The sequence below is a fragment of the Coptis chinensis genome, chromosome 3 (genome assembly GCF_015680905.1).
Source record: "Coptis chinensis isolate HL-2020 chromosome 3, ASM1568090v1, whole genome shotgun sequence".
Taxonomy (NCBI): domain Eukaryota; kingdom Viridiplantae; phylum Streptophyta; class Magnoliopsida; order Ranunculales; family Ranunculaceae; genus Coptis; species Coptis chinensis.
In genome coordinates, this window is record NC_141458.1 from 67653079 (window position 1) to 67681007 (window position 27929).

At 36.3% G+C, this 27929-nt stretch overlaps 1 protein-coding gene and 1 pseudogene across 4 annotated transcripts; one reads left to right on the forward strand and one right to left on the reverse strand.

Moving 5' to 3' along the window:
* Nucleotides 1–1552: 1552 nt before the first annotated feature.
* Nucleotides 1553–19436, reverse strand: CIP111 (Cam interacting protein 111). 4 transcript variants are annotated; one of them, XM_086602458.1, is made up of 11 exons: nucleotides 19058–19436; nucleotides 18825–18971; nucleotides 17935–18737; nucleotides 16363–16567; nucleotides 10424–10631; nucleotides 4473–4951; nucleotides 2892–3318; nucleotides 2468–2540; nucleotides 2198–2388; nucleotides 1909–2096; nucleotides 1553–1801 (listed from the first exon to the last, which is right to left on the reverse strand). In XM_086602458.1, exons 1-8 carry the CDS (start codon nucleotides 19340–19342, stop codon nucleotides 2530–2532), a joined length of 2565 nt encoding a protein of 854 aa, XP_086458584.1. In that variant the 5' UTR covers nucleotides 19343–19436; the 3' UTR covers nucleotides 1553–1801; nucleotides 1909–2096; nucleotides 2198–2388; nucleotides 2468–2529. The 4 variants fall into 4 exon arrangements, with proteins under 4 accessions (XP_086458584.1, XP_086458583.1, XP_086458581.1 ...); XM_086602457.1 differs by having other exon boundaries at nucleotides 1553–1804; nucleotides 1925–2096; nucleotides 2468–2548; nucleotides 19058–19434; XM_086602455.1 differs by having other exon boundaries at nucleotides 1553–1798; nucleotides 2468–2548; nucleotides 19058–19434.
* Nucleotides 19437–26266: 6830 nt separating this feature from the next.
* Nucleotides 26267–27651, forward strand: LOC147510510 (DEAD-box ATP-dependent RNA helicase 5 pseudogene; annotated as a pseudogene).
* The last annotated feature ends 278 nt before the right edge of the window (nucleotides 27652–27929 follow it).

The window sequence follows — 27929 nt, forward strand, 5'->3', positions numbered from 1 at the left end:
TTTTCCCTTCTCTTCTGACCAACATATCTTTGTCATTTTTTCTCTTACCATGTATATCGCTATTTTCTTTAATTTGCTACCATGTATTTGAGATACACAAGGAAGATTTTGTTTAAATATTCAAATTTTTGGTTATCTCTACGTTCTCCAGCACATGTCATCATGTCAACATATCGATATTGCAAAATACCAGAGCAAACGTCCTCCGTCAAATACTCAAATAGAAACAATAACTCAAAACTACCTTACCAGTTCACGCTCAACGAGCGTGCCCAAAAGGCTAGTTTCAATAAGAGATGTGCATCTCATAGTAGTTCAACAAGACATGTGCATTTTTTCTCATAGTTATCACACTCAATTACAAACGGAGTTTTGCTCTCTTCAGGGACCATGGACTTGTTATCTTTGTAGAGATACTCAGCACTTTTGCAATCATCATACTCACACTTGAAAAGCATCACATCCACATTACCCTCATCAGCACCTCCTTTAATAATTTCTATGATGCCATTACACCCAGGTTCTTTGCATCTACGATTCAAGTAAGGGCATGATGGTGATTTATGCCCTTGTTGCTCACAAAGTTGACAAATCTGTAAAATAAATATCAAGTTTAAGTCCTACCTGTAAATGAGAAAATTAAGTTTAAGTCCTACTTTTCTGCCATTAAAGCATGAACATACCTTTGGTGCCCTATAGACTTCCACATCAGCTCCACCCATTTGTAATTTGTTATACTTTCTTCAAGTACCGACTTGCACGCAGATTGTGAGAAAGATGTTGAAGAAGAAGGGTTATGGAGAAGAAGTGTGTTGGGGAAAAAAAGGGTGTGAAAAATGATGGTGTTTATAGGTGAATAAGGAAAATGACAATTCCCAACGACTATTTGTGAGCTCAAAATACACGTGATTGGCTATGGGTATTTGGGTATCAAAAATATTGAATCCTGACATCATACAAAAAGTGGAAAATATAAACAGATTGCTCATGGCCAAACTGGTCCACAGACAGAACTAGGGTCAATCCCTAAATACACATTATTTAGTCCTTAATGTCTAATTTCCTATTATCAGCTAGGACCAACACCTAAAAGACCCTTTTCTAAAGGTGGCAAGGCAACCAGTATTGAAGTTCTGAACCAAAACACTAACCTTTGCTCACAAATCACACCCTTTTCAAACCTCTCCCCTTTTCAAACCTCTTCATCTCCAAGTTTCTTCCACACTCATGCTAACGGGGATACTATATTATATCTTTTAACGAACCGGCATGGCCATCCAAAATTTAGTATGCTTGTCCAATGTTTTCTAGAAAAAACAGTTTTTGACCCATAACAAAATGTTGGATACCTAGAGATGAATATCCTATCCTGTACAAAATTTTGAGGAACGGCAGATTTAAGCTGTCCCAAATAGAAACAAACGGCATATGATGTGCCATTCATTTATTTCCCATCTTCAGAAAAGGCAAAATCAAATACCAAAACAAAATTTTGAATGGCAGCATGAGTACAAACCCAATCCACGTCAAATCACAAGGTTTAGGCTCAAAGTTAAGAAAAGATTAGACTGCATTTTCTATAAACACGGATAAAACTTTCTGTATCTCAATGTTTATGGGGGAAAACAGTATCTCTTCCGCTACACAAAAAATGTCCCCATAGTTTAAATACACCAAGGGGAAGACGAAATGATGTACGCAGCACGATATCTCCACCGCATACTTGTGAAGAACCTCTTTATGGTGCAAAGGATCATGGAGTCAGAAAAGCATCCTCAAAAGTGATTTCAAGAAGGTCCTGCTTCTCCGAATACAAGTGAATTGTTTCAATTCATAAAATAATCAAAATAAGAGAGAGAGAGAGAGAGAGAGTCTAACGCGAACATAAAAAGATGAACAAAGGAATACCTAACAAGAGTCTTACTGCAAGTAATTAAACTCAGTTTACAACTCCTATCATCTACTGCTGTCCCACTAAGAACAAGCCTTTGAAACTTTGAGGAGAGCTCCTGGTAAGAGCTGACATCTGATGGCTGCACTCGTCCAAGACCAATTTCAAAATGTTCCATTGATATTTCGAAGGCATTAAGGCTCTCCTGGTAAATTTGCCAATTATAAATCAGTAAGTCTTTTGGGAAAAAAAAAAGGAAAGGAGTAAAATTTCATAGAGCACTTCGTGAAAAACTCAAACACATACTTCAATAGCTGCAATTGCCGCTTCCCTGCAGATTAATGATATATCTGCTCCAGTGTAGCCTTCGGTAAGGCATGCTAACTCCTTCATGCTAACATCAGAACTACAAGGCATTCGTCGTACATGGATGTGAAATATATCTTCTCGGTCAGCTTAAACAAGGGGTCCTACATACAACAACCGATCAAAGCGCCCTGCACATACATTTGATTGATTATTTGGTATATAAAAAATACACCAGTGATCACTTCAAGTGAGAGTAAGAGTTAGCACCTGGTCGTAAAAGTGCTGGGTCAATCTTGTCCGGACGATTGGTAGCTGCTATAACAGTAACATCAACTCTTTTCTGCAAACCTGAACAAACCTTTGTTAGTTTAAGATATCATCAGATGTAAAGATTCAGATATGACATTGACAACAAGCTTCAATACTACTTTTTCTTCAGACAGGAGAAAAGAAAGAATATTGTTTCTTCCAAGCTTTTTCCAGCAGATGTTGACAAATAGAATATATGGTGACAATGAAAAGATAAAAGTTGCTAGGTCACTGTTTGTAACTTGAAGGATCAAAAGCACAGCTTGTGTCTAAACTAAAATGTTCGCAATAGTAAAAATACACAAGTTTCCATCAGCTTTTAAAGAAAAGAGCAAGTGCATTAACCTATGACCTATCAAGGTAAAAGCTTATATTTTCTTACCATCCAATTCAACAAGAAGTTGACTCATAACTCTATCAGAAACAGAAGCCCCATTATTCTCCTTTCCACGAATAATGGCAAGACCGTCTATTTCATCAAAAAAAATGATTGACGGGGCATTGGCCCTTGCCTTGGCAAACACAGACTTCACAGCTTTCTCAGATTCGCCAACCCATTTGCTAAAAAGCTCTGGGCCCTTCACTGAAAGGAAATTCAGTCCAGCTTCAGAAGCTACCGTACGAGCCAATAGGGTCTTGCTGCAACCTGGAGGACCAAACAATAATACCCCAGCTGGTGGTTGAGTACCGATGCGCTCTAAATCATCACGATGTTTTTGAGGCCATTCTACTGCTTCCACGAGCTGCTTCTTAACCTCCTTTTGGCCTCCAACATCTTCCCATCTGACGTCAGGAATCTCAAGTATAACCTGGCAAGTAAAAACTATGGTCAGTTAAGCCATTTCAGATATATTGGCTAGCAAATGTCTATAATATTATCCATTTATAGTTCAATTCACACTGGTGGAATAAGCAGATGATAGCACTGCCCACTTTGTTACATGGAGCCAGTACCAAATATCCAGTACAACAATATTTTTTTTATACTTCTCTTTGGTCATCCTTAGAATGAAATAACCAGGTTTACAGTCGGGTTCAAGGATCTTCTTTTGCAACCTATTCAAACTTGAAGACCCTGGCCAAAAGGCTGAGGAGTTTGGACAATTGTATCTCAAATTTTCTGAAAATTGTTTTTTTCGAAAAAAGTAATTTTTGAAAAAATATTTATTCTAAAGTCAATTTTTGAACAAATATGTCGTCGAGGCTTTTGCAAAAAGTGATTACTTCAATAAATATGTTTAAAGAAATTTATGTTCAGACAGATAAACTGAAGCGGTATAATGGAGTGGTACCTACGTTTTCATCCAATATGCAGGGTTCGAAACTCTGGGGTAACATACTGTGGTTTTTTTACTTTCCCTTAGTAAAGAAGGGAAAAAATAGAAATAAAATGAATATGTGGTGCCAGGAGAACTCGAACCCACAACCTTGCTGAGTGGAAATAAAGAACAATGGTTGTTTATCATGAAAATAAACATGAACAAAAAACCACAGTGAAATAAAATAATTTTTGAATAAACCATTGTCTTGAGTGGTTTTTGAACCCACAATTGGGTAACATACTGTGGCGCCACAGTATTTCTATTTTTGAGTGGTTAAAATGGTTTTTGAATAAAATATTTTCTCTTCTATCTTCCACTCAAGACAATGGTTGTGGAAGATAGAAGAGAAAATATTTTTGAATAATCATGAAAAACTTGTTTATCATAAAAGCTAGTTTTTGTAGGGAAAAAAATAATTTGGACCAATAACATCTTTTTCAAAAAAGTACAAACCAAACACATTTATTGCAAAAAAAATATTTATCATCAAACAGTATTTTCTGCAATAAATAATTGCAATCCAAACACCCCCTAAGAGTAAACAGCTTTTTAGTGAGTTATTACTTTTAATAAAAATGGATAAAACAAAAACGCAAATGGTCCAGATCATTTAAAAGGTATTGCTTGTTTAGAAAAGATACCTCTCGCATGGCACTGGGCCTCACTTTCCTCTTAGCCTTCTCAAAGTCGTCAAAATTCATCCCAAGGGCATCTGGTATTTCCTTGTATTCAGGGTCTGCATGACAGGATTCAGCAGTCTCTGATAAAATTGAGATATCCGAGAGAGACGAAGATACCGACTCGTCGTGGTTGTGCCTATTAGCACCAGAGAGACCTGAGCTTCCCTTTACATCATCTGAACAACCATCACATTCAGTACTTGGTTCCTTTGACTGCACATTATGAAGAATTACTACTGAAGTCGAGCCGGAGTTCTTTGATGTAACGTGACGCCTAAGACATTCTAATGCGGCCTCATTACATAAGGCAGCTAGATCAGCACCAACAAATCCATGTGTGTTCAGAGCAAGATGTTGAATTTGTGTGTCTACAAGGGTATGAGCCATTCCATTGAGAATGGAGTGCAGTATATCCAATCGCTGCTTGGGAGATGGCACTCCTGAAATTGAAGTGTTTTACAAACATAACAAAGTAATAAGAACAATTAATCTCACAAAGCTAGGTTTCCAAGAAAACATGCTAAACATATGGTCTAATTCTAAGCAAATAAATATAAGTCACGGCCATGTCAGATGATAAAAACCAAGACTGAATTGCTAAATTTATGACATTATATATCCTATTCGTATACCCAACAAACCCTCGAGTATGATATCGATTTTCATTTAGGGTTATTACTTATTAGTATGTCCTATGAATTTTAAAAAGGTTATTCATGTCGCTATGCTTTAACTTTTCTTTTGGCGGTCCATTTTGCACGGCATATAGGACTATAGGAGGATGCCAAAACGACAATAATGATGACAATATATCTGCTTGGGAAGGTCCCATACATCCCCTTTAGACAAATGCTTGAACATTGGCTAGAAATACACCTGATATACACATTCAAAAACTTAATCAATATGAAAAGGTTTAAAGACCTAGGACAACCTTCACTGATGAGAAGATAGTTACATAACATGAAAACATTTAGAAAACAGTTGTCTGTTCTTATCAGAAAAAGCACGCTACCATTATAGGAGGCGGTGGGGGCAAAATGTGTCTAAGGGAACATTGACTCAGATAGCAAGTATATATTATCAAACCGGACGAATGTAAATGTGAAAATACGTGTGTAGATATGACATAACATGTGAACTAGATGAACATGTTTTGTTCTGCCGAAACAGAAGAGACAGCATAAGACTTTGGATTTCCCCAAGTTCACTCTCAAACAGGAAACCATGTGGAACCCAAGTAGAAGATTCTTTAGCACCGTAGCTTTTTCCACCATTGCATCTGGAAAGAACATAGTATCGTCATCAAATTGCAAATGAGATACAACCATTACATTCTCTATAGAAGACATTTAATTCCATCTAGCAACCCATCCTCCACAATTTTCAATGTCATCTTGCTAAGATATTCTGTCACCAAGATAAATATAAATGGAGAGACTGGGTCACCTTGACAAACTCCCATAGAAATTTTGAAGAAACCCTTTAGGAGAACCTAGAGAACCATGCAAATCTGAAGTTCCGAACACATCTTCTCCATTTGATCCCAAACCCCATTTTGTACATACATAGTACAGAAAGGTCCATGATGCATGATCCTAAGCCTTCATCATATCCACTTTGACCACCAATACCCCCCCCCCCCCCCTCCCCCTCCCCCTCCCCCTCCTCTGCTTCTCCTTACAATCTATTATCTCATTTGCTATAAGACAACAATATAGGATTTGTCTTCCTTTGACAAAGGAATTTTGATATGGATATATAACAGACCTCATAACCCTCTTCAATCTTGTCACAAGCACCGTATTCCATATTCTATACATGGATCCCAACAAACAAATGGGCCCATAAATGTCTACATTCTCAGCCGCTTCAATCTTTTGAATAAAAGTAGTATTACGGCGTGAATCCAAAAATTCCTCTCTTTGGAATTCTTCTATCACTTCTGTAGACACTCCATTTTTGCACTCCGGCCATAATTCATTCATAATTTGCCTTGAAATAAATTTGATCATATAATGTGATTTGCATTCTAAAGTCTTCATTTCTACATCAAAATTCTTCTTTTTGATCTCCTATTAGTGTCTTTAGACTCCTCTTATCAAGTTCTTTAGTTTAATTCTGAGTTTCGAGCCGAAAATAACCAAAATGCCCATGTGACACCTTTGGAGCCCAAATTTCAAAATTTCCACTCTTTGTTTGGATTAGACTTTCATATTTGAATTCCCTCGAAAAATCCTCCGTAACGAGTATGAATTTGCCTAGGTTTCATTCAGATTTTAGAAATCTAATCTTGCCCTATCCCGTTTCCATATGTTTGGTGCGCAGTTCAATGCACTATTTTTTTGGAGTGAAGTTTCGACCCAAGGACATTTTTGAGAATTCATTGACCTTCCTAATTGATTAAGAAACAACATTTGTGAGCAAGTCTTTGCCTAATTTTGACCGGTCAAACAAAAATTGTAGTATTAAGAAAATTATCAAAATGGGCCCTCTTGGTGGAATTTGGACCCGTGGTCATGGACTAAGCTTCCAGCTCGTGTTTGACCTTTTTGTTAGGGTTTCTAGCCCATTTTCAAGCCTCATAGATCCTAGAGAACCTTCTATTAATGAATTGATTTGATCCCAACAATCTAAATTATTCATGAGAATATGTCATTTTGGAGATATGCTTTGAAACCCTAGATACTAGAAAGATTGAGGACGTCTATGGTTTCCTTTTTCACCTCATAATCATCTACAAAACCTAATAAATCAATAGTCAAGATTGAACCTCTCATCCCACCTCCTTTATCAATAGCTAGAATTTCTTTATTTTTATTTAAGGAAGTGGATCAAGAAAGCTATCATCATTTGGATCTTTCTTCCTGAGTATGCAGCCATTGGATCATTTTCATTTCCAAATGAAAATTCATCCAAAAAAACTACAAATAGGAGTCTGATTTTACTCATAGAATCATCTTCCAAAGTTATTCAGAGAGCTAATATCCTAGTAGTCTTCTTTTCTTAAGTGTTCTTTATATTTCTCTTATAGTTCATCATTTTAGCCTCATTTTCTCCTAGTTCGATATTGAGTACAAACTCCAACTTCAACAAACATTGTTTCGTCTCCCAAAATCACATGATTCAAAAAACTTCATGATTTTCCAGTCAAGGTCAAGTTCAAAACCATCATATATCAACAATTAAATATGAGGCAACATTTTAAACAAGGTGATATATTTCTTTTTTCTTTTATTTTATTTAGTATTGCATATATTTTAGAGTTATTTTTTCTCTTTTCTCTTTCCGATCATATTGACTCGGGATCTGTAGTGGTTCCAAGATATATGCAATGCTAAATAAAATAAAAAATAAAATAAATATATCACCTTGTTTTGTTTAGAATGTTGCCTCATACTTGATTGTTGTTGATGAATGATGGTTTTGAACTTGACTTGAATAGAAAATCTTAATTTTTTTTTGAAACAGATGATTTTGGGAGATGAAACTACTTTTGTTAAAGTTGAAGCTTCTACTCAAAATCGAACTAGGAGAAAATGGGGCTAAAATGATGAAATATGAAGAACACTCAAGAAAAGAAGACCATTTGGCTATTAACTCTCTGAATAACTAGTTGAAGATGATTTTATGAGTGAAATGAGACCCATATTTATAGTTTTTTGGGATGAATTTTAGTTTGAAAATGAAAATGATCCAAAATGGTTGAGTATTCAGAAAGAAAGATCCAAAAAGATGATAGCTTTCTTAATCCACCTCTTAAAATAAAGAAAATCTAGGCATTGATGAAGGAGGTGGGATGAGAGGTGCAATCTTAACTATTGATTTATTAGGTTTTGTAGATGATTATGGAGTGAAAAAAGAAACCCTAGATGTTCTCAATCTTTTCAGTATCTAGGGTTTCATAGCATATCTCCAAAATGACATATTCTCATATATATTTTAAATTTTTGGGATCAAAACAAGTCATTCATTTATGGAAGGTTCTCTAGGGTTTAGGAGGTTTGAAAATCGGCTAGAAACCCTAATAAAAATGTCCAACATGAGATGGAAGCTCAACCCTGACCACGGGTCCAAATTCCACCAAAAGATCCCCCTTTGACAATTTTCTTTATAAACGTTGTTCCTTAATAAATTAGGAAGGTTCATGAACTCTCAAAACGTCCTTGGGGCGAAACTTCACGCCAAAAAAGTATTGCGCATCAAATGGACTGAAACGAGATAGGGCAAGATTAGACTTCTAAAATCCAAATGAAACCTAGGCAAATTTATACTCATTTCATTCAAAGGATTTTTCAAGGGGAATCCAAATATGAAATAGTCTAATCCAAAGAAAGTGAAAATTTTGAAATTTGGGCTCCAAAGGTGTCACATGGGCATTTTAGTCATTTTCAACGTGAAACTCGGAATTTAACGAAACTTCAGCCATTGTTAGAACTTGATGAGATGAGAGGAGTTTAAAGACACAGATCAAAAAGAAGAATTTTGATGTAGAAATAAGGACTCTAGAATGCAAATCATATTATATGATCAAATTTAATTCAAAGCATACCGTGAATGAATTACAACCGGGGTGCAAAAATAGGCGGTCTACACAGATAAAAAACATCCTTCATTGATTCCCAACACTTTTTCAATAGAAGCGAAGGAACCAACGGCGCCAAAGCTTTGTCACAAATTAAGTTCTTAATAGCTTATTTCACCTCCCCTCACTAATATTCACGTGCATCACTTCTTTCTCCTCCAAAGGTATTCTATCAAGGTTGATCCCCTCCAATTTAGTCCCCCATTTATGTAAAAGCTGGACTACTCTACCTTCTTCTAGCATTTTCAGCACTGTAAAAGTACACTGAATTTCATTCCCCTGTTTCACCTCTAATTCTCGTGACCCTTGATGCCATTTTAATTATTCTGTACAGAGCAAGTGAGTAACAATCAATCTCTCTTTGATTTCCTTTCTTTTTCCACTTCCTCCCCCAACAATTCCTCCTCTTCACACTATACAGTTTACACTCAAACTTAAAGATTAGGGTTTGCAAATCACAGTCATGGAATCATGTTAGGTTAGTTTTTTTTTTTTTTTTTTTTTGGGGTGGGCTCTTTAACCTCTGTCCTCCCTTTATTGCAGTTGAAATGTCCTCCACTTTCCACCTCAACCCCCAATATATGCCAAATTTACCCTCCAATATTTGTAGGTTCAGGCTCTAAGGGAACCCCTAGATTCCCCATTAACATTAGCTTTCAACACTCTCACCTTCTCAACTTAGTGTATCCCCATCCTTCAGTATTAACCAAATTCGTCTAGTGGATTTTCAACAGATGTGCCAACAGCAAAAATGTGCCAAAGCGTTGAGTATGAATACACATGTAACACTCACTTGTTGTAGAGTTTAGACTTAAGAGAAGAGAATGGAGTTACTAGCATAACAATTATTAGATCTGGATGAAGTACGAACTGGCAATCTCAGTCAACTAGCATACAGAATGGACCAGAGACAAGCAGGGCAAATTGGGTACGGGAAGAAAACTCAAATCTATAATTCATGAAGATCTTAGTATTACTATAAATGCCTAACTCATTCACAAGAAGTTTTGTATATATACATAAAGTTCAGTGGCCATCTCTAATCAAGTCAACCAGATGGTCCATATAAGCCCGTCAAACTAAACATTGTCTACGTAGATTCACACAGTGGTAAATACAGTTGGAATATGAACATCAAAACTTAGAAGTTCTTGAACAATGCCATGCAAGCCCAAAATAAAACATATTTGTACCATTTGACGCTAGCCCATTATTTAGGGAACAATGAGGCAATGAGACTGATGAGACTTGACATAAGCATGTACAAAGAATATTTTCATAGGTTATAGAAGTGTACAAGCTCATAAGGAATTGGTTGCTGACATACCTATTTCTATTTCTTGATCCAGTCGTCCAGGCCGTCTCAGTGCAGGATCAATACTATCAGGCCTATTAGTCGCAGCAATTACCATTACACTATCATTGCTATTGATTCCATCCATCAAATTCAACAATGTTGCGACCATTCTTTGTGAAAGCTCATCACCTCCATCTTTACGTGCCGGGGCAATAGCATCTAATTCATCAATAAAAACCTACAAAAAAAAAATGAAGTCTTAGAAAAGCATGCACAGCAAGAGACTGAACCCAGTTCAATGCAAAATGTTTGGATGGAACAACGCTTTTAAAGGAGAAGTAGTTGAAGCACAGAGAATGATAGGTTTAACTAAATGTTTAGTGAATCAAAAGGAAAAAAAATTGCTGGAGAAGTTTTGGAATAATGACAAAACTAAATTTTACGTTTTGTTAGAAGTACATGCTCCACATGGCTTACATAGAATTCAACGAGTTTAGGATCTAGTGTTACATTTCATTTCAAGGTTTCTCAAGTTCCTTTCCTGTTCATGTGATACTGTTAAACCTATCGCGCTTATTGGGTTTCTACTTTATGCAACAATTGGTCATAGCAACTAGCGAGTGCGCCAATCAAGGGCATCGGTATTTCTCATGAAAATGGCGAATGCCAAAAGTGTAGGAGTTAAATCTTAGCTTTTTCTGTATTTATTATCCAAGCTGGACATATAGACCTGGTAAAGTGTGGGAGTTAAACTGTAGCTCTTTCTTCTTCGTTTTTGGCTTTTTCTCATTTATAAACACAGAAAGTAGGCTGTAAAAACCTACGTTACAATAGAAAAGCACTACAACCAAACGGCTTAAAACAAATCACACCAAGATCCAAACCTACCAGATGGTCCAATTTCAAACACGAAATGCACAAAAGGACAAATTCCTAGGTTACATTGACACGCCGTATCGGACACAGATACGAATTGTCAGACACGGCAAAATATCAAAATTCAAGGTAAATTACATGCAATATGAGTCCGACACGAACACGTGGATACGTATCCGACACAGATTTTTTTCAAAATATGGCGTGTCCATGTAACCTAGACAAATTTTATATTCCACAAAAGGCCCGCTTAGATTATTTTGATGTACATCTCAAGTCCTGGCACTACGCAAGAGGTTCTCACCAAGTTGACAAAAATTAGCATCTTTTGTAAAAGCAACCTTTGTATACCAAGACAGAAGCTAGGGATAAAGGTTGGAAAGAGATATTTTGTGGAGTCAACTGGTTGTACAAGGGTGCAAATGAAATCTGGTTTTGATGGGAAAGGAATACCATCTGCTGGCATACTAACAACCATTGTTGATGATGCAGTTCAGTGCTGTTTCCCATCCACTTCAGAGAAAGACGCCGACAATTATAACTTCCTGAATGCTGAAGTTTTCCGACCACCAATCTCAAGCAATCTCAGAACAATCAGAAGGTTTCATTCATATAAGTTTCACTTTATAGACGGCTTGTTTACTGTTCAGGGAAGAACACCAATAAATCTTGAAGTTACTGATTCTCCAAAACAATAGCAATCAGACGTGCAAACCTTGCAAACTACAACATAAATCTAATTGCTTCTCAAACAGGAAGGTACAACAGAATTATAACAGAAAGACTAAAAGGTGTGGGCGTCCTTATGGTTGTGCATGTCCAGGCGGTACATGATAAATTATGTGTCCCTACACCAATCCCCCCATCTTTAAAAACTCATCCTCTAGATTATTACCGTAATCAGCAAAGAAATTGGTATCTCCACTCTAGAACTCAGCCTGTCTACAAGTACTCTGTCCGCAGGTTTTACCAATGTATCTGCTCACTACATTGAAAAATATAAAAGACTGATATCTTCGACAACCTGTACTATTGTAGAAGCCAAATTTCATGAACCAAGAAAACAAGAAAAACAACCCTGGCCTAACTATTGTAGGCAACAAAAACTCCATAGATATTTTTCTCCATGGGCAATCACTTTCACAAACCAACCTCCATAGTAGGATGCTCGAAAAACAAAAATTTAGGAAACAAAGAACTCCAAAGATGTTTTCCTCCTTGGCATATCATTTTCACATACCAACGTCCCTATTAGAATGCTCGAAACACAAGATCTTCAACTTTCTCCTACAACAGAGGAGACAACCTGTTGCTCAAAATTGGTTTTTAAGAAATGCCCAAAGTGGATCAATATAATGATAATTGGATTTTATATCATAAAAAAAAGTTGAAAGAAATCACCAATTTCAATCGTTTCTGATTTTAAACTTGGTTACTGACTTATTCTGGCCTGTTTTCTTTTATTCGGCAAAGACGTCAAGAAAGTCACACAAATATCTTCCATTATAGCAGACATTAAATTGGCACAAGCTAAAGAGAAATGAGACTTTCAAGCGCTGTTGCAGCAGTCAGTCGCCCACTATCCATAGAAACTCCGATGTGTCTGATTTCAGTGGAAATACGGAGAAGGACGGTGGTGTGGTTGATGTTGACCAATGATTTGCTTGCAAGAATATGACCAATGTTTGGCTTGCAAGAATCAAAGAGGGAGATATAGGTGGAGCCTGCCGGACTAATGAGCAAGATGCCGAGATTTGTCGTGCATAGAAAGTGCATGATGGATATCTATCTTCACTGATGGCAAGGCTTTATGCGGTTATCCCTAATGCACATAATGGTAATAAGAGAGTGTGGTGCCCCAATATTTAAGGTATCTTTTCAGTCAAGTAATTTTCTTTTTCTATCATATCTTGGTTGTTTAATTCTAATAGTCCTATCCCTATTTCTGACTTCTCTAATCCTATAATTTGGAGAACCAAAATTCCTTCCAAGAGTTAAAATCTTCAAAGAGTTTAGAGGATGTTTCTTTAAGTCTTTCTTAGCTAGGTGAGATCGTCTTATGTTCTTAGACATGGGGGTGATGGTGCATTTCTTGGGGATTTTTTTAAGTTGATTCAGATCTTGTAAATGTTTTTTATTTCTTTTTCTCTTGTAAGGTAGGCTTTCTCATCCTACTTTCCCCTTATTAATGAAATTTCATTTTACTGAACAAAGAAAAGAGTTTTGGGCACTGGCTACTGTTAGCTAGGAAGCACAAATACCGATACGCAACACGGATACGACACGACACGACACGGATACGCGGACACGACATTTTTCAAAAATATAGGACATAGATACGTCATGGACACGTTTGAATAATATATATATAAATATTATATAATTGAGCATTTTTCACCAAATTCAAATTAAAATGGCAATTCTACTTCATAAAATGACCAATTCAAACACATTAGGCAGCAACTTACATGTATAACTTTGATTCATTTCATCTTTCTTCTCTTGCATCTCTTCTTAACTTGGATTTTATTTCACTTGTTTTTTTTTTTGTTGAAGTTCCAAAAAAATTTCTTGTATGTGTGAGATTACTGTCCCCCGCGTGTCGGAAATTAAAAAATTAATTATTAAATCAGATACTCCAAATCGCATATCCAACACGTATCGGACACGTATCGGGGCGTATCCGTGTCGGACACGAATCGGACACGGATACTTCACCCTTAGGGACGTATCGGTGCTTCATAGACTATTAGAGTTCTAGGAGGACATCTCTGGAGGTGATTTAAGAACTGGGCCGAAGGACATCTCCCACTTGAGGATGGGTGTTAGAGTTCTAAGAGGACATCTCCCCGAATATTTTAGAAAGTTTCTATTATAGTAAACTCTTATTTTCATATATATGTTGAAGTGATACAAGGCCAAAAGCCCAAAACTAATCCCCAAACTTCCTCTCCATTAACAACAATTTTACTGCCAAAATTCCAAAACCATCAACGCTAGGGTGGTTGGGATTGGAATTGATATTCAGGAAATGCCATAAGAGTTATCAGATCTCAACAACCCTTCAACATTAGCAACCTGTTTTTTCCACTGATTGAACAACATAATATAAGAAATATCCTCCCTAATTAGTTTTATTACTTTATAATGCGAGATCTGTATTGGGAAGCTTCTTATATACGATGCATCCGACAGTTGACTGCTAGTCTACCTCGTGCCATGGTAAACATTGAAGGGAGTCACTAGAAAGAGCCTAGCTCTCGTACCAATTTTACAGTGAAGTTGATGCGACAACAAAAACAAAGATTACAACAATCTCAAGATCTCAAACAATACCAGAAATTTAGGGTTTTAAGATCGACAATTTCAGCTTAATTAATGCTATCTTTACAATTTGGGGAACAGCACCAATGAATTCTAAGGATTCCAATTAATTCTCGAAAGCAATAAAGAGTGAGGGCATAAGCCTTAAAAACAAAGGCCTGAACCTAATCGCAATATAAAAATGAAACTAATTTATTACAGATACTAAAAGGAATGGACGTCCATATTACTTTATTAGTTGTGCCACAGGCCTCTATGAGAAATTTCGACATCAACCAAGAGACGGCAATAATGGAAAAGAAACACTTCAAACAAATATTATATAAGCATATTATGAACCAAAGTTCTACAATTATAAGGATAACAAAATATATGGCAAATTTTCAAAGACAATTAATAGCTCAAGTCTTCAAATGAAGTTTTCACAATACATTCATACATTCTAACAACTCAAACAAAATCATAAGAGACTAGAAAGCCCAAATATGATATCAGATTGCAGTAGATTGAAGCCAAACACCTAAAACTCAAATATACAACTACTAAAAGGATTATAGGAATACAAGCAAGATCACCTGTCTAAGAGAAATATAGAAGTATAAAAGTAATTTTTCATTTTTGAGATGGTTGGTCCGGTATAACTCAAAATAATGAAGTAAAATTTTTTTTTGACGCACAGTATCTGAGATATTTATGTGTTATATGCAAGAACCAACCTCTTAGAAAAAGTAGCTAGGTTTCTTGTTTTGGTGCAACTAGCAGATAGAGATTTTTATCGATAGAAGTTATATATTGATATAATTAGCGGAATCAGTTACATCAAAAGCTAAAATAGGTATGCAGAAACTATCAGCGATAGTCCCCATACCCAATACACCCAAAAAGGGCCCCAATAAAACAAAGAAACGGATTCGAAAAGAACAAGAAAAGGAGACCCCAGAAAAGTTTTAAGAAAAAAAAAAAACTAAGCAAAAAAGGACAATTAACTAGTAAAGAAACAACTGCTGATCCCCTATAAGCTACGCTGCCTCTACACCACCACCTCCTTCCACTCATAACGTTTTATAACACCTAAATCACTTGTTTGAGGCCTAAAACTACATCTGGTTACTTATGGCACATAGAACAATAAAAGTGTACAGAAAATGAGTTGTATATGGTCCTGCTGGTACCAGAAAATCTTGTGTCAGTAAATCCTAGTGGTACTAGAAAATTCTGTATTGGGAAATGAAAGTTATACTCCAGAAAATGTACAGTAAACGTATGCACACTGAAATATATATGGGGGAGGGATATGATCTACATTCTCCCTGTTCTTACTCCCTATTTTTGGACCTCTATCGAGATCGCATTGATATATACTGTTGGAATAACATATCATGTTGATAAGATTATCTCATAAAATTTCATCTGAAACTCATAACATTTTGAGAAACCAGAGCAAAGTTACTGTACAATTCAGCAGTCTAGACAGTATTGCACAAAATTTTAACAAGGTTTAGAGTTTCCAACAGAATCGACATTTTTGACAATAATCTTTATCAAATAGAGAACCTAGTGTAAGGTTGGATTTTCCCATATTTACTCTGTGGGTCCCATAACAGGGAACAAATAAGGAGTATATATACACCCTGTCGTAACTCGAAAGAGGAGAAACATACTCTGATACACTGACATATAGGTTATCAAGTGATCAATAGTAGTGATGAAGATATAGAATAAGCCAATCAAGTAGTTTCAGAGGTCAAGTAAAGATAAGAAAATCTTACTGCAGCTGGTGGAGCTTGGCTAGCTGAGTCAAAGATGTCACACAATGCTTTCTCACTTTCTCCATGAAATTGACCAATGATCTCAGGCCCATTTATGCAGAATAAGTTGACGCCAGCATCAATAACACATGAACGGGCCAAAGACGTCTTTCCAGTCCCAGGTGGACCATGAAGAAGTACTCCCTTTATAGATCGTAAACCGAGACTGAAACATGCAATCATTAGTTATGTCAGCTTGTAATCGGCAACTGCTGACAAGATATAGCATATACTTTCTGATATCGATATTACACATGGAGGTGTGCATGTGTCCAGGTATATATGTATTTTAGCATAAGAAAAAAAACCACATCTTACTTATTTAGTTATTAACAAAAAATTTAAGTTTACTTATCTCATCAACAGAACCACAAACTTTAGGCCTTTCAATCTAAGTCGTCAACAGAGAAACAAATTCATGCGAGTGTGTCAGAAAAGGTATTGCAAGTCTAGATATTGCTCAGCTACCATCAACACAATCCGTATAGCGTGCAGATTTCCAAAATCATACCGAAATTGTCTAACACGAGGGTTTTGGGGAGCACCCAAATACTCGGACAACTCTGCCAAGGAAAAAACCTATAGAAAAGACAAAAACAAGACAACCATATTTTTCATCTTTTCTTCTGCTCTTTTTCTTCCCCCTCAGTATGTGGACTCTTGATGATGCAAACAACTCATTCTTCTACAATATAGACAGCTAAAGTGTTAGCTCTTAAGAGTTAAGAGCATCTTAGTTTAGCAGAATTATGAAATCAAGAAGGTTTTAAAATCCTTTATAGCAATTAAGCTATGCTGTCTACTATCTCACTTTAAGAACCTTCTTCACTATAAGGGAAATCTCGTATAACCAATTGCCATCATGATAATTTTTGCTATCACTGTTTTTTCTCTAACTCTGAGACTTCACACAGTAAGAGATTGATTTCTTCTCTATCAGCTTAACGCCTCATAGAGGGGCTTTATTTATTAGCTTCCCATATGTCTAGCTCTGGTACTACTAAGTTTTGCAACAAGTAAGAGAAATGAAGAAAACCTGATCAGCAATAACCACACATATAGAAACATCAATAATACTTATGGGGTATACTTGCTAATATAGCTATGAATTACTATTACTCAAATCGTTTCAAACTAGAATGGTAGGGAGCTACCCTTTGGAGAGAAGAACAGAGCCACTCCTTTGGGGGACAGTGCAAGTAGCTATCCCCACGAGCTAGAAAGTGAATTACTTATTGTGATTGTCATGGAACCAACATTTTAAAAGGTAGCTAGATGCTCTTCTTTAACAGGGTAGCTCCATACCATTGCTCGGTGTGACATACACATCTTTATTTAGACATCCAATAGGAATATTTGCCATTTTCTAATATTAGTTTCGCAATTAGAAGAGAATTCTAAAGAGAATCCGGTGGCTATTTCATTAAATTAGTGATTCACCATATACACAATATACATTTATTTACTAGAAGGCATGTCATGAAAAGGGAAATGGGAAGGAAAAAAGATTTTGAAGCTATTAACTGAACGTACCTTGACAAGGGTCCTTTCACTAACAAAGAATTTATTTTTTCCTTCAGGCTGGTATATTCTTTTGATAACCCACCCAATTTCAAGACATGCACTGCATCTTTGTCCTTTGTCCCTCTACATTGAGACTCCCCCGATGACAAATCCCTTCTCTCTGGAGTTTGTGATTCTAAAGGCAATGACGAACAAATATGCACTTTTGTCTTGTCAACGACAAAAGCAGCAATTAGAGTGCCCACATCAGCAGTTTGACCCTCCCGAGAACTTTTTCCTTCATTGATAGAATCCTCGGTATGATTCTCCATTGATAATTCCTCTGTATCCAGCACAGAGAAAACAGAAATCTTCCCGCCCATTGGAATGGCCACAAGATTTCCCCTGAGCAGAAGCCGATCCCGTAGCCACAGAGAAGCACATGTCTGAAGAAGTTCCCTAGACTTTTCATTTTCAAGAGCTTCTTCAATACCGTACGTACTAACTATTGTCTCATTGGAAGAATGCATTTTTGAACCTGAATCTTGACTATTCGGTGTACTACAAACGACAGGAGAATTCAGTTTTGATCTATGTAATGACGGCGTCTTAGGTGACGCAATCTTCCCGTTTTCAAGTTGATCATGCTGATATTTTGAAGTCAAATTACCATTAATCACGACTGCATTCTTTGATGGAACCACTTGTAAATACAGGTTACTGCAATTGATGGAGTGAGTTTGAATAGGGGAAACAAATGCAATCTTCCCAGCAGAAGGATTTCCCAATGTACATGCTAGACTCCACGACAATCGCAATCCATTCTTTAAAACCTACATAACAAAACGCCACACTTACAGACATAACTACATAAGTCTAAACAACACATACACGCGGTAGACATTGTTATTAATCCAAACCTTACACGAAGGAAAAACGCGAGCAAGAGCAAAGTAACACCCAGCATCATTACTTCTCCTTTTATCTAACCCATCATATTCATCATTTACTAACAAGTCAACAGCAGAGGCACCGAATAGTTTCTTCTTGGAAGAAGCAAGTGAAACCTGCAAATGAAGTATATAAATAAAATGGCAGGATATGTCGATAGTAAATAATTGAAATAAGAATATTAAGTCGAAATGATTATTACCGAAACAATGGAATTGGGACGAAGAGAGGAGGAAGAAGCAGTGATGGTGGACTCAGATAGCCAAACAGTGGCTGGTGTGTTTCTAGAAGTGAGAGTGGGTTGTTGGATATCGGTTATTTTAGAAATGAGAGTGTTTTGTTTGGAGATTAAAGATGGGTATTGGATTGATGCTTTTTCCAATAGAGAGAGAGAAACATCTTCTTCATTAGTTTCTGGTTGGGAAGAAGACGAAGAAGAAGGAGGAGGTGTTTTTGATGATGAATGTTTCCTATTCTTTGAAGGCATGTCTGTATCTCTTTCTCTACACAGACCAGGCCTCAAATGTATGTATTTCAAGAATTATTATATCATTCAAAAATAAGTCAGGGGTTTAGGGTTTGTGGGGGGTGTGACTTTGGAAATTAACTCGGGACCACTGCTACTACGCACGTGTGTCAGAGAGCAATCCTGTGTCGACACCTGACACGGTTAGATTACCATCGAGATGGAACTGGGCTTAAATGGGTGTTAACTCCGTTTATCACATTGTGCTGACGTGTTACGAACACAAAAGTCAAAACACAACGCCAACCGATTAATAGTTTACTCATAACTCATAACTCATAACTCATAACTCATATTCTTATGTGGGTTTTGGTTCTTCATAGTTCATACTAACTCAACATTTTTTTTAGACTTGTGAGTTGTGACTGTTGGACCATGGGTGCACTTAGTGGTCAATGTGATCATATTTGGAAGAATGTGAGTTGGTTTCCCACAATATAGAGGTATATTGAGTAGGATACATATATTTGTATGAAGGGGTGTGTCTCTTCTAATGGACACATCTTTACTATATAGAAAAATATAGAGTCAAGTGAATAGTAAATTCTACGTCATGTTAGGGGTATTTTTGTAACTTCACATCAAATTTAAATATTTTTTAATAAACAATTTAAGATGAATAGTAAAATAGTTAAATTAAATTCCATTTATATCTCTGTGATGGGGTACATGAGCACATCCCTGTTGCTGATATTTTCTTTTTCAATACTTTAGGTCCCACCAAATATAAAAAGTAATGTTTCATTTTTGTTTTTTCTACTTCCGGTCCCACTATATTTTGTGTATTTTAAAAAACAGTGTCCATGATGCTAGTCTCTTTGAAGAGAAGTATTCATTATAAGAGACACAAGTGTCATTTGGAAGAAGTGTCTCCATCTCTATATAAACTGTTCTACACACCATTCGTGTTAACTTGAAGAAACTATCCTATCTCTCTCTCTCTCTTAGTGTGTGATCAATAGTCTCGCGACATTACTCACACTGATCATATAAAATCTATTATTGGTATCAGAGCAGGGTTTGCTTGGAATTTGTTTTGTCATTTTTGGAGAGATTTTGTCGGATTTGAGAAATAGAGAGAGTCGCCTTTATTGGTATTAGAAAAAATACACTGAATGTCAAAAATAAAACATATTGAAAAATGAAAAAGTATATTGTCATAGCAACTACACGTGTCCCTTAACGATTAACAACTTTAGTGTATAAATATCATAATCAAACTTGTTTCGGCGGAATCCAAGTTTTATTACATCAGGAAATGTACTTAAAAAGAGTATACAAAGCCCCAAGTTCAATACCAACAGAAGGTAAAAAGAAACTTAAAAAACTTGCACATTTTATATCAGAAATCAGAATCAGAAGGCAGAGAGCCTTACTACAATATATGTAGTCCCTAGATCCAATGATTTAACAACTACCAATACACACATGGTTTACAAATGTTAGGTACCTATATAGAAGTTTGCAACTTATTAGAACCTGCAACATTGACCCTTGAATAGGTCTTCATCTTCCTATCATAGAATGATAGCCAAAGAACTTCAGGATGTGAACAACAAAGCTCTAAATGAGCTCAGAAAGAAATGTACATAACTTCTAATTCGTTGGCTTTTACAGGGATTAAGATGGGCATTGGTTATGAAAACAGGAACTCCCAGCATTTTCTACAGTATACATAGCATATTACCAAATGTTTTCTCTAATGAGACGAGTCTAAATTGAACTTCACTGTTTCTCGCCAGATTAATTATGACCTTGATGTTCTCTTCAGTGAATGATGACTGCTCAAAATCAAAACTGAAAGGTCTTGGACAAATAGGCTCATCGTTGATATCATGTACAGACTTCAAGTACAGGTGAGACACAATGCTTCATCAACTGCAGAGACAGGACGAAGATTGAGTACACTTAATAAGTCGGCTTCTAATATCACTAAATTGTAACAACTAACACAATTTTGAACCAACTAATTCTACAACAAATTCCCATAAACTTGTTGCTATTAACTACCTGAAAATGAATTTTAATTGCTATGATCTAAGAAGTGAAAAAGGATAAGTGGGCCGCAGTATAAGTCAAATGAAGATCATTGAAAAGTAAACAATTATGATATCCCTCCCCTCTCCTTATTATTTCTTCACCAATAATAGGAAAACGTACTGAAACCCCAAAAGGAACACTTTCACCAAAGTTACAACTAAAAATTTCTATTAATTTGATCAGACAAAAAGAAAGAAGGCTTCATAACTCAACTTTGTCAATGACAACAAGCTAAGAATTAAGATGTGTTGTGTAGCTAAATAAAGCTCAAAGCGTACCAGTTTTAGACCAAATAAAATCTTTGCTCATATATGATGCCCAATGTATTTACCTTCGCCTTAGTTTCTACTATATACATTCATTACAAACAGTGCCTCATCGGCTAGAACAAAAATTCATCAAGATACCAACTATATTGTTCTCATGAAAGCAGACACCGAGAGCAAAGAGACATGTCGGAAGCTCTATAAGGACAAGGAAGTCTTTTTCATGCAATCACATGAACCACTTCTAGTACACTTTTCAATACCAAGACACCGTTGGCTTCAAAGCAAAAATGAAGGGAAGATATATTTCACCCTTGTATTCCCATCAGAAAAGGCAGATTATTTATAGTGGAAATTGGAATTTAGATACTCAAAGTTAAAAATGGGCCGGGAAGTTCAATTAATGTGTAACAATGATTAAGATAGAAACAAATAATTTATTCGCCAAATGAATCAATAAACATATATAATCCCTCCAACAACCTTGCCATAACAGAAATCTTCTTAGTATAAGTGCTAGACTAATTAAGAGGAACCAATAATGTACACCTGCAAAAAATGGAAATTCCAGCCTATGAGAAAAAGAAAAAGATAGTACTGAATTAGAACGAATGGAAGAGGCAATGCTCAATGTCACCACATCCAAATGATACAAAGGGAATGGAAATTAGTTTGGAATGATAAACAACATGAAATTGTCAGATCAAGCATGTGTTGTTTCTTAATATAACTAAATAACACAATTTCATCCATTATTCAGATTGTGATATACTTGTGATAACTGGACCGAGATCACTCTAATTTAAAGCTTGTAGGTAGGTAAGTCCAATTTCAAAGACCTTGTTATTCAGACAAAGGTCCAACAATCATTTTACATTTACAATATGTTAAAGGATGAAAAGTAAGCCATATTACCCCAAAGCACAACCTATCTGAAAAAGATCAGGAAAACATTTATGTTTCAACTACCAACATATATCACGATATTATGTTTCTTCTTTGACTCCTGGTAATGAGGAGATTGATATCATTTTTCAAATGTCACCAATATTCAATTGATAAAAAACAGTCACTTCTCCCCCTCACAACAACATGCAAAACTAACGACTCATAAACAAAAAAACTTCAACCAAAGATTCAATTAAATGGCTTATATATATCAAATCAAATCTAACAATGCTAATATTATCATATGAATCACTAACCAATCAATAAACATAAAACTTAGATTTAATTAATAATAAATTACCTTACCTGGTTTGGATTCAAAAATGGAGAGAGAAGAAACTATAGTTATTGTTTAGATCTAACACAAAAGTGTCGAATGCGATAAAAGGGACCGGGAATAATATATGAAGGAGTTAACACAGCCTCAGCGAAAAGTAAAGCCCCTTCATAAAAATGACATAACTAAGAACAATGAGTGATGAATCTTCTGCAATCAATCTTGTTTCAAACCAATAATCAAAGCAGCATAGTCGGCTAAAGCCTACTTTGAGCTCATCAAACACCCGAGTGTACTTGTGTTGCTTTGAGCCACTTTATTATAACCACAAAAAGAATTGATTTGACATCAATCCATCAACCTATGGTGGAAAACATTAAAATATAATAGAATGACTTTATGCATACATGCACATTTTAGTTGGCTATCAATTATACAGGGGGGGGGGGGGGAATGGACCAATTATATACCTCTTTACCATCACCTTACCTTCTCAACTTCTCGACTCCCCAACCCTCTGCCCTCTCTCCTGTTACCTCTGTCATTCTCCTCTATTTATTGTTTCTATTTATCTAATCTTACTGGAGTTAGAGTAGCAAGCAACCATCCCCTTCACCTCCCATGCACGCTAGCTATATCTTAAATATTCCATTTCACCTTTATGAGCGAGCCTAAATGAAATGTATGCCAATTTCTTTTTAATCAAACCGTTAGCCCAATTATATACCTCTTATATTCTACATTTTATCATGCATTGCTTAAAATCTTAAACTTAACAAACAAAACATAACGTAGTTCTGCATTAGTCTTTAACAAAGCTAGCACAACTCTTAGATTTTAGGCGCTTCTTAATAACGTGATGCACGTAGAGACACATCAATTCTGTTAGATTTATTAAAGCACTTTCATAGATGAGCTGCTGGGATGCTGGGAACTCTATTGGGACTAAGAACTAACTCTCGTCTACTTTCCCTACAGACTCATACCATCTCTTCTTGGAGAAATTTAAGCCAAGACTTTTAGTTTGGTCTAGTGCTAAAAGAGCTTTCCAAAGGGCCTATATAATGACAACTAAATATTCTTCAGGTTCATGCTACAATCTAAAAGTGGGTAACACACACACAAAACAAACTTAAAAAATAGTAGATATCCCAATAAGCAACTTTTCTAACATTACCAACAAAACAATTGCATTAGTAACTCATAGACAATCCAACCTTTATCAAATGCCTAAAAAGACCACCGAATCATTTGCAAAACTGAGTTTCCTACCTCCAGCAAGACCTTCATTTATTCTTTATGTAGGGAAACAGTAACATATATATAACAATTTGAAACCCAATAGTTTGAGATAGCAAAACACTACTGATTATATAAAAATCAAAAATCATATACCTCTTTCTAAACTCTGTTTCTCCAATCATGTCATATGGTAGGACTATTCTTTGTTGCACGTATTATTTGGTGTAAAGAAGAGGATGCAAACACGTTTAATCCAAAACTTATAAAGGAAAGACCGAGAAAAAAAAAAATAGGATTGATATAACACCCACCTAAATCAAAATGACACATGAAATGCTAAAAGTTCTTAGGGTGCACATTAAAGTTACGTTCCTCTATTTGAGTCGGTCATGCAATAGCATGTCTTTGAAATATAATACCTTGGCCTCTAGACAATCGAGACAACCAATATATTAGCAGGTAATAATACCTCTGCCTCAAAGACAAAAAACTTTTAGAAATCATAAGACTTTGAAATGGAATAGGTATATCTAGATCTAGAAAATTCAAAAATTCCTTTCAAATATACTTCCAACGTTCGTTAGAAGCGCATCCTTTCTGTGCTTATTAAGTAGATTTCCAAATAATCTAAACACGCAATGTTTTAGTATGATGTAGTAATCCGGTTAGCTAATGGAAAATCTTACAGGGATATCAAGTTAAAAGTGTATGGTGTAGTGATAAACAACCAAAATTGTAGTTTAAAGCTCTTAATATTATTCCATTTAGGCCAATTATGTTTATAATAATGAGAGTTTATTACGGTTTACTTGTTTTTGTGTATTTCAGGTCTTGGAGTTAAATATGTGCATAAAGACATCACTTATGCAAGAAAAATGAGTCAAATTGATTGATATATAAGTTTTATGGTTAAAGCCCAAGTTTTAAGGAGAAAAAACCTTTTAAAAGCCTAGTAAAAGCTAGAAAGTTAAAGTCAACTCGGGCAGAAAAAGGAACAAAAAATCAATAGAACTTCAACAGACCGTATCTTTGGACTCAGACCTCAGAATTGGGCCTATTGTATGTCAAAACGACCGGCTCAGAAAGAGTTTTCTAATGGTCCAAGCCTCAACCCAACCAGAATAGTAAAAATGGACGAAAATGGTATTGCAATAAATTCCAGTAGTAGGACCCTTTTGGGACTAAAGTATTTACGTTTTTGTTTTGATTTAGTCACTACAACAAAAGGAGTCTTTTGCAGCGCACCCTTTTGCAACGCCAAAAAATTGTTGTTAAAGGTCACCTATTGCAACGCCATATGGGGCTGCTAAAGGTTTGTTGTGCTATTAGCTTAACTGTACATAAATTTATTTATTGTGACACCTCTTTAGCGTGGCAAATAGTTATAATTTTTTTTTTTTTCAAAAACAGAAAAAATGCAATTTTTATAGAGGGCTTTATCATTTACCACGCCATTGTTCTTTGTTAAAAGTAACTCAATCATTTGTGACGCCACTTTCGTTGTAAAACCTTTTGTAAATGTCCATGTCTTATTGGATGTAGTATGTGTTGTTGCCTAGAGAAGCGTTGCTATTGGACTTTTATGGGCGGGAGTTAATTTCTTCTAAAGGTTTTTTTGGGCGGCCTATTTTTATTGTTGGCGCCCAACAAAAACCAAAAAATAAAAAGTAAAATCCAAAACCTAAATTGGGTTTATTTTTCTCATCTTTTTCTCTTGTTGCCCCACCATATTGAAAACCCGCTAACAGAGATAGTAAAAGAGCCTTTTGAATTTTGTTGGTGTTCATAGTACGTTGTACTCTCTATTCAATAATAAAGGTTGTGAAGAAACTCGCGTGCTAAACCCTAGAAGAAACTTCATTCACCCAAAGAAGAAAGTTTTTAGTTTATTTCTTGATTCACAATGAGGAACTTCGAAAAGCGGAAAAATGAGAAAATAAAGAATAACAAAATCTGGCCGACGAAGAATCTCCAATACAAGATTCCACCTTGGAGACAAAAAAAGACGAAAAAAAAGAAAAAACAAACACAAGAAAAAAGCCTCAAGAAGAGAAAAGCACAACAAGAAGATACACCAACCGGCCGCCAACTTAAAAAGAAAGCTTAAAATTGATGATCCGGAAAGATGACGCCATCAAGAAAAAGAAGAGTGGAGAGGATGACGTGGAAATAGGAGGAGGGAAGGAAGTGTTTGTGTCCGGGAATGATGTGAAGGAAGTGAAGTATACGGCTTTGAGCTCGTTCGATGAAGCGAAAACTTCCCGAGGAAGTATTAGAGTGTTGTAAGGGGTTTAATAAGTCTTCTCCAATTCAGTCTCATGCTTGGCCTTTTCTTTTAGATGGTCGGATTTTATTGGGATTGCTGCCAAAAACGTTGGCGTTTGGGGTTCCAAAATTTTATGCATATAAGGCGAACGGGAAGAAAGAAGAGATCAATCCTCTCGCCTTGTCCTCTCACCGACTAGGGAACTAGCTCAAAAATTGCAGATGTCCTCTGTGAAGTTCAATCCCGTAAGCGTGAGCTCGGTTTGATGGAGGAACTTCCAAAGGACCTCAAATTTCATCTCTGAAGGCTGGCGTTGATATTGTTATCTGAACCCCTGGCCGTTTGAAAGATCTGATTGAGATGGGGTTTTGCTGCTTAAAGGAGGTATCATATGTGGTTCTAGATGAAGCGGATCGAATGCTTGACATGGGATTTGAACCGTAAGTCCGTTCTATATTGAGCGGGCGCCCTCTATCCGTCCGATGGTAATGTTCAAATGCAACATGGCCTCCTTCCTCATCCATCGGGGTTAAGCTCAAGAGTTCATGGACCCAAATCCTGTTAAGGTTGTTGTGGGCTCTGAGGATTTGTCTGCTAACCATGATGTCATGCAGATAGTAGAGGTCTTGGATGATAGATCTCGCGATGCACGTTTGGTCACTTTGCTTGAAAAATACCACAAGTCGCAAAAGAATAGAGTATTAGTATTTGTCTTGTACAAGAAGGAAGCATACGTGTTGAAAATATGCTCCAAAAAGAGGGGTTGGAAGGTCAAGTTTGGTACATGGAGACAAAGCTCAACGGGATCGCATGTAATGCACTCTCACTATTCAAGGATGGGATTTGCCCTTTAATGGTTGCTAAATGTATGTAGCTGCTTTCGGGATTGGATATTCCCAAGTGGTTATCAACTACGGTTTCCCTCTTACGACGTAAGATTGCGGGACAGATAGGGAGGACCGGTCGAGCCGGTAAGAAAGGTGTTGCACACACCTTCTTCATGCAAGAAAACAAGGGCCTTGCTGGGGAGCTGGTGAATGTGCTCAGAGAAGCCGGACAGCTTGTGCCTACTGATCTTATGAAATTTGGTACTCATGTGAAGAAAAAGGAATCCAAGCTGTATGGAGCCCACTTCAAAGAAATATCTGCAGATGCTCCCAAGTCGAAAAAGATCACCTTCAACGACTCTGATGGTGAAGATTAGGTGTCTGCAATCTCTATAATCTCTCATTCTTTTTCTGTAATGGACAAATCGTGGCATGCCATAAAAGTTGGCTTACCTTGGGTGTAAACACTTCATATCGTCTTACTGCGGAACATTAACCTCATATCTGAGCTCCAGTGGCTGTGTTTAAGAGGCACAAGTGGAATGCTACACTAGAAGATGCTTACTGAGCTAGAATTTTTGTGTAATCTGAAGAATTTTTTTGACATTCTTATTGTAATAGTTTGGTGAGCACAGTCAGTTTTTTATTTTAAAAATAATAATAATAATAGGTTGTGAAGGTG

Coding starts and splice junctions, on each gene's coding strand:
- CIP111 (XM_086602457.1), bottom strand. CDS start 19,342: ATGCCTTCAAAGAATAGGAAACATTCATCATCAAAAACACCTCCTCCT. Junction 10,632..16,362: donor GCCAAGCTCCACCAGCTGCA/GTAAGATTTTCT, acceptor TTTTTTTTGTAG/GTTTTTATTGATGAATTAGA. Junction 4,952..10,423: donor GGATCAAGAAATAGAAATAG/GTATGTCAGCAA, acceptor CTTCAATTTCAG/GAGTGCCATCTCCCAAGCAG.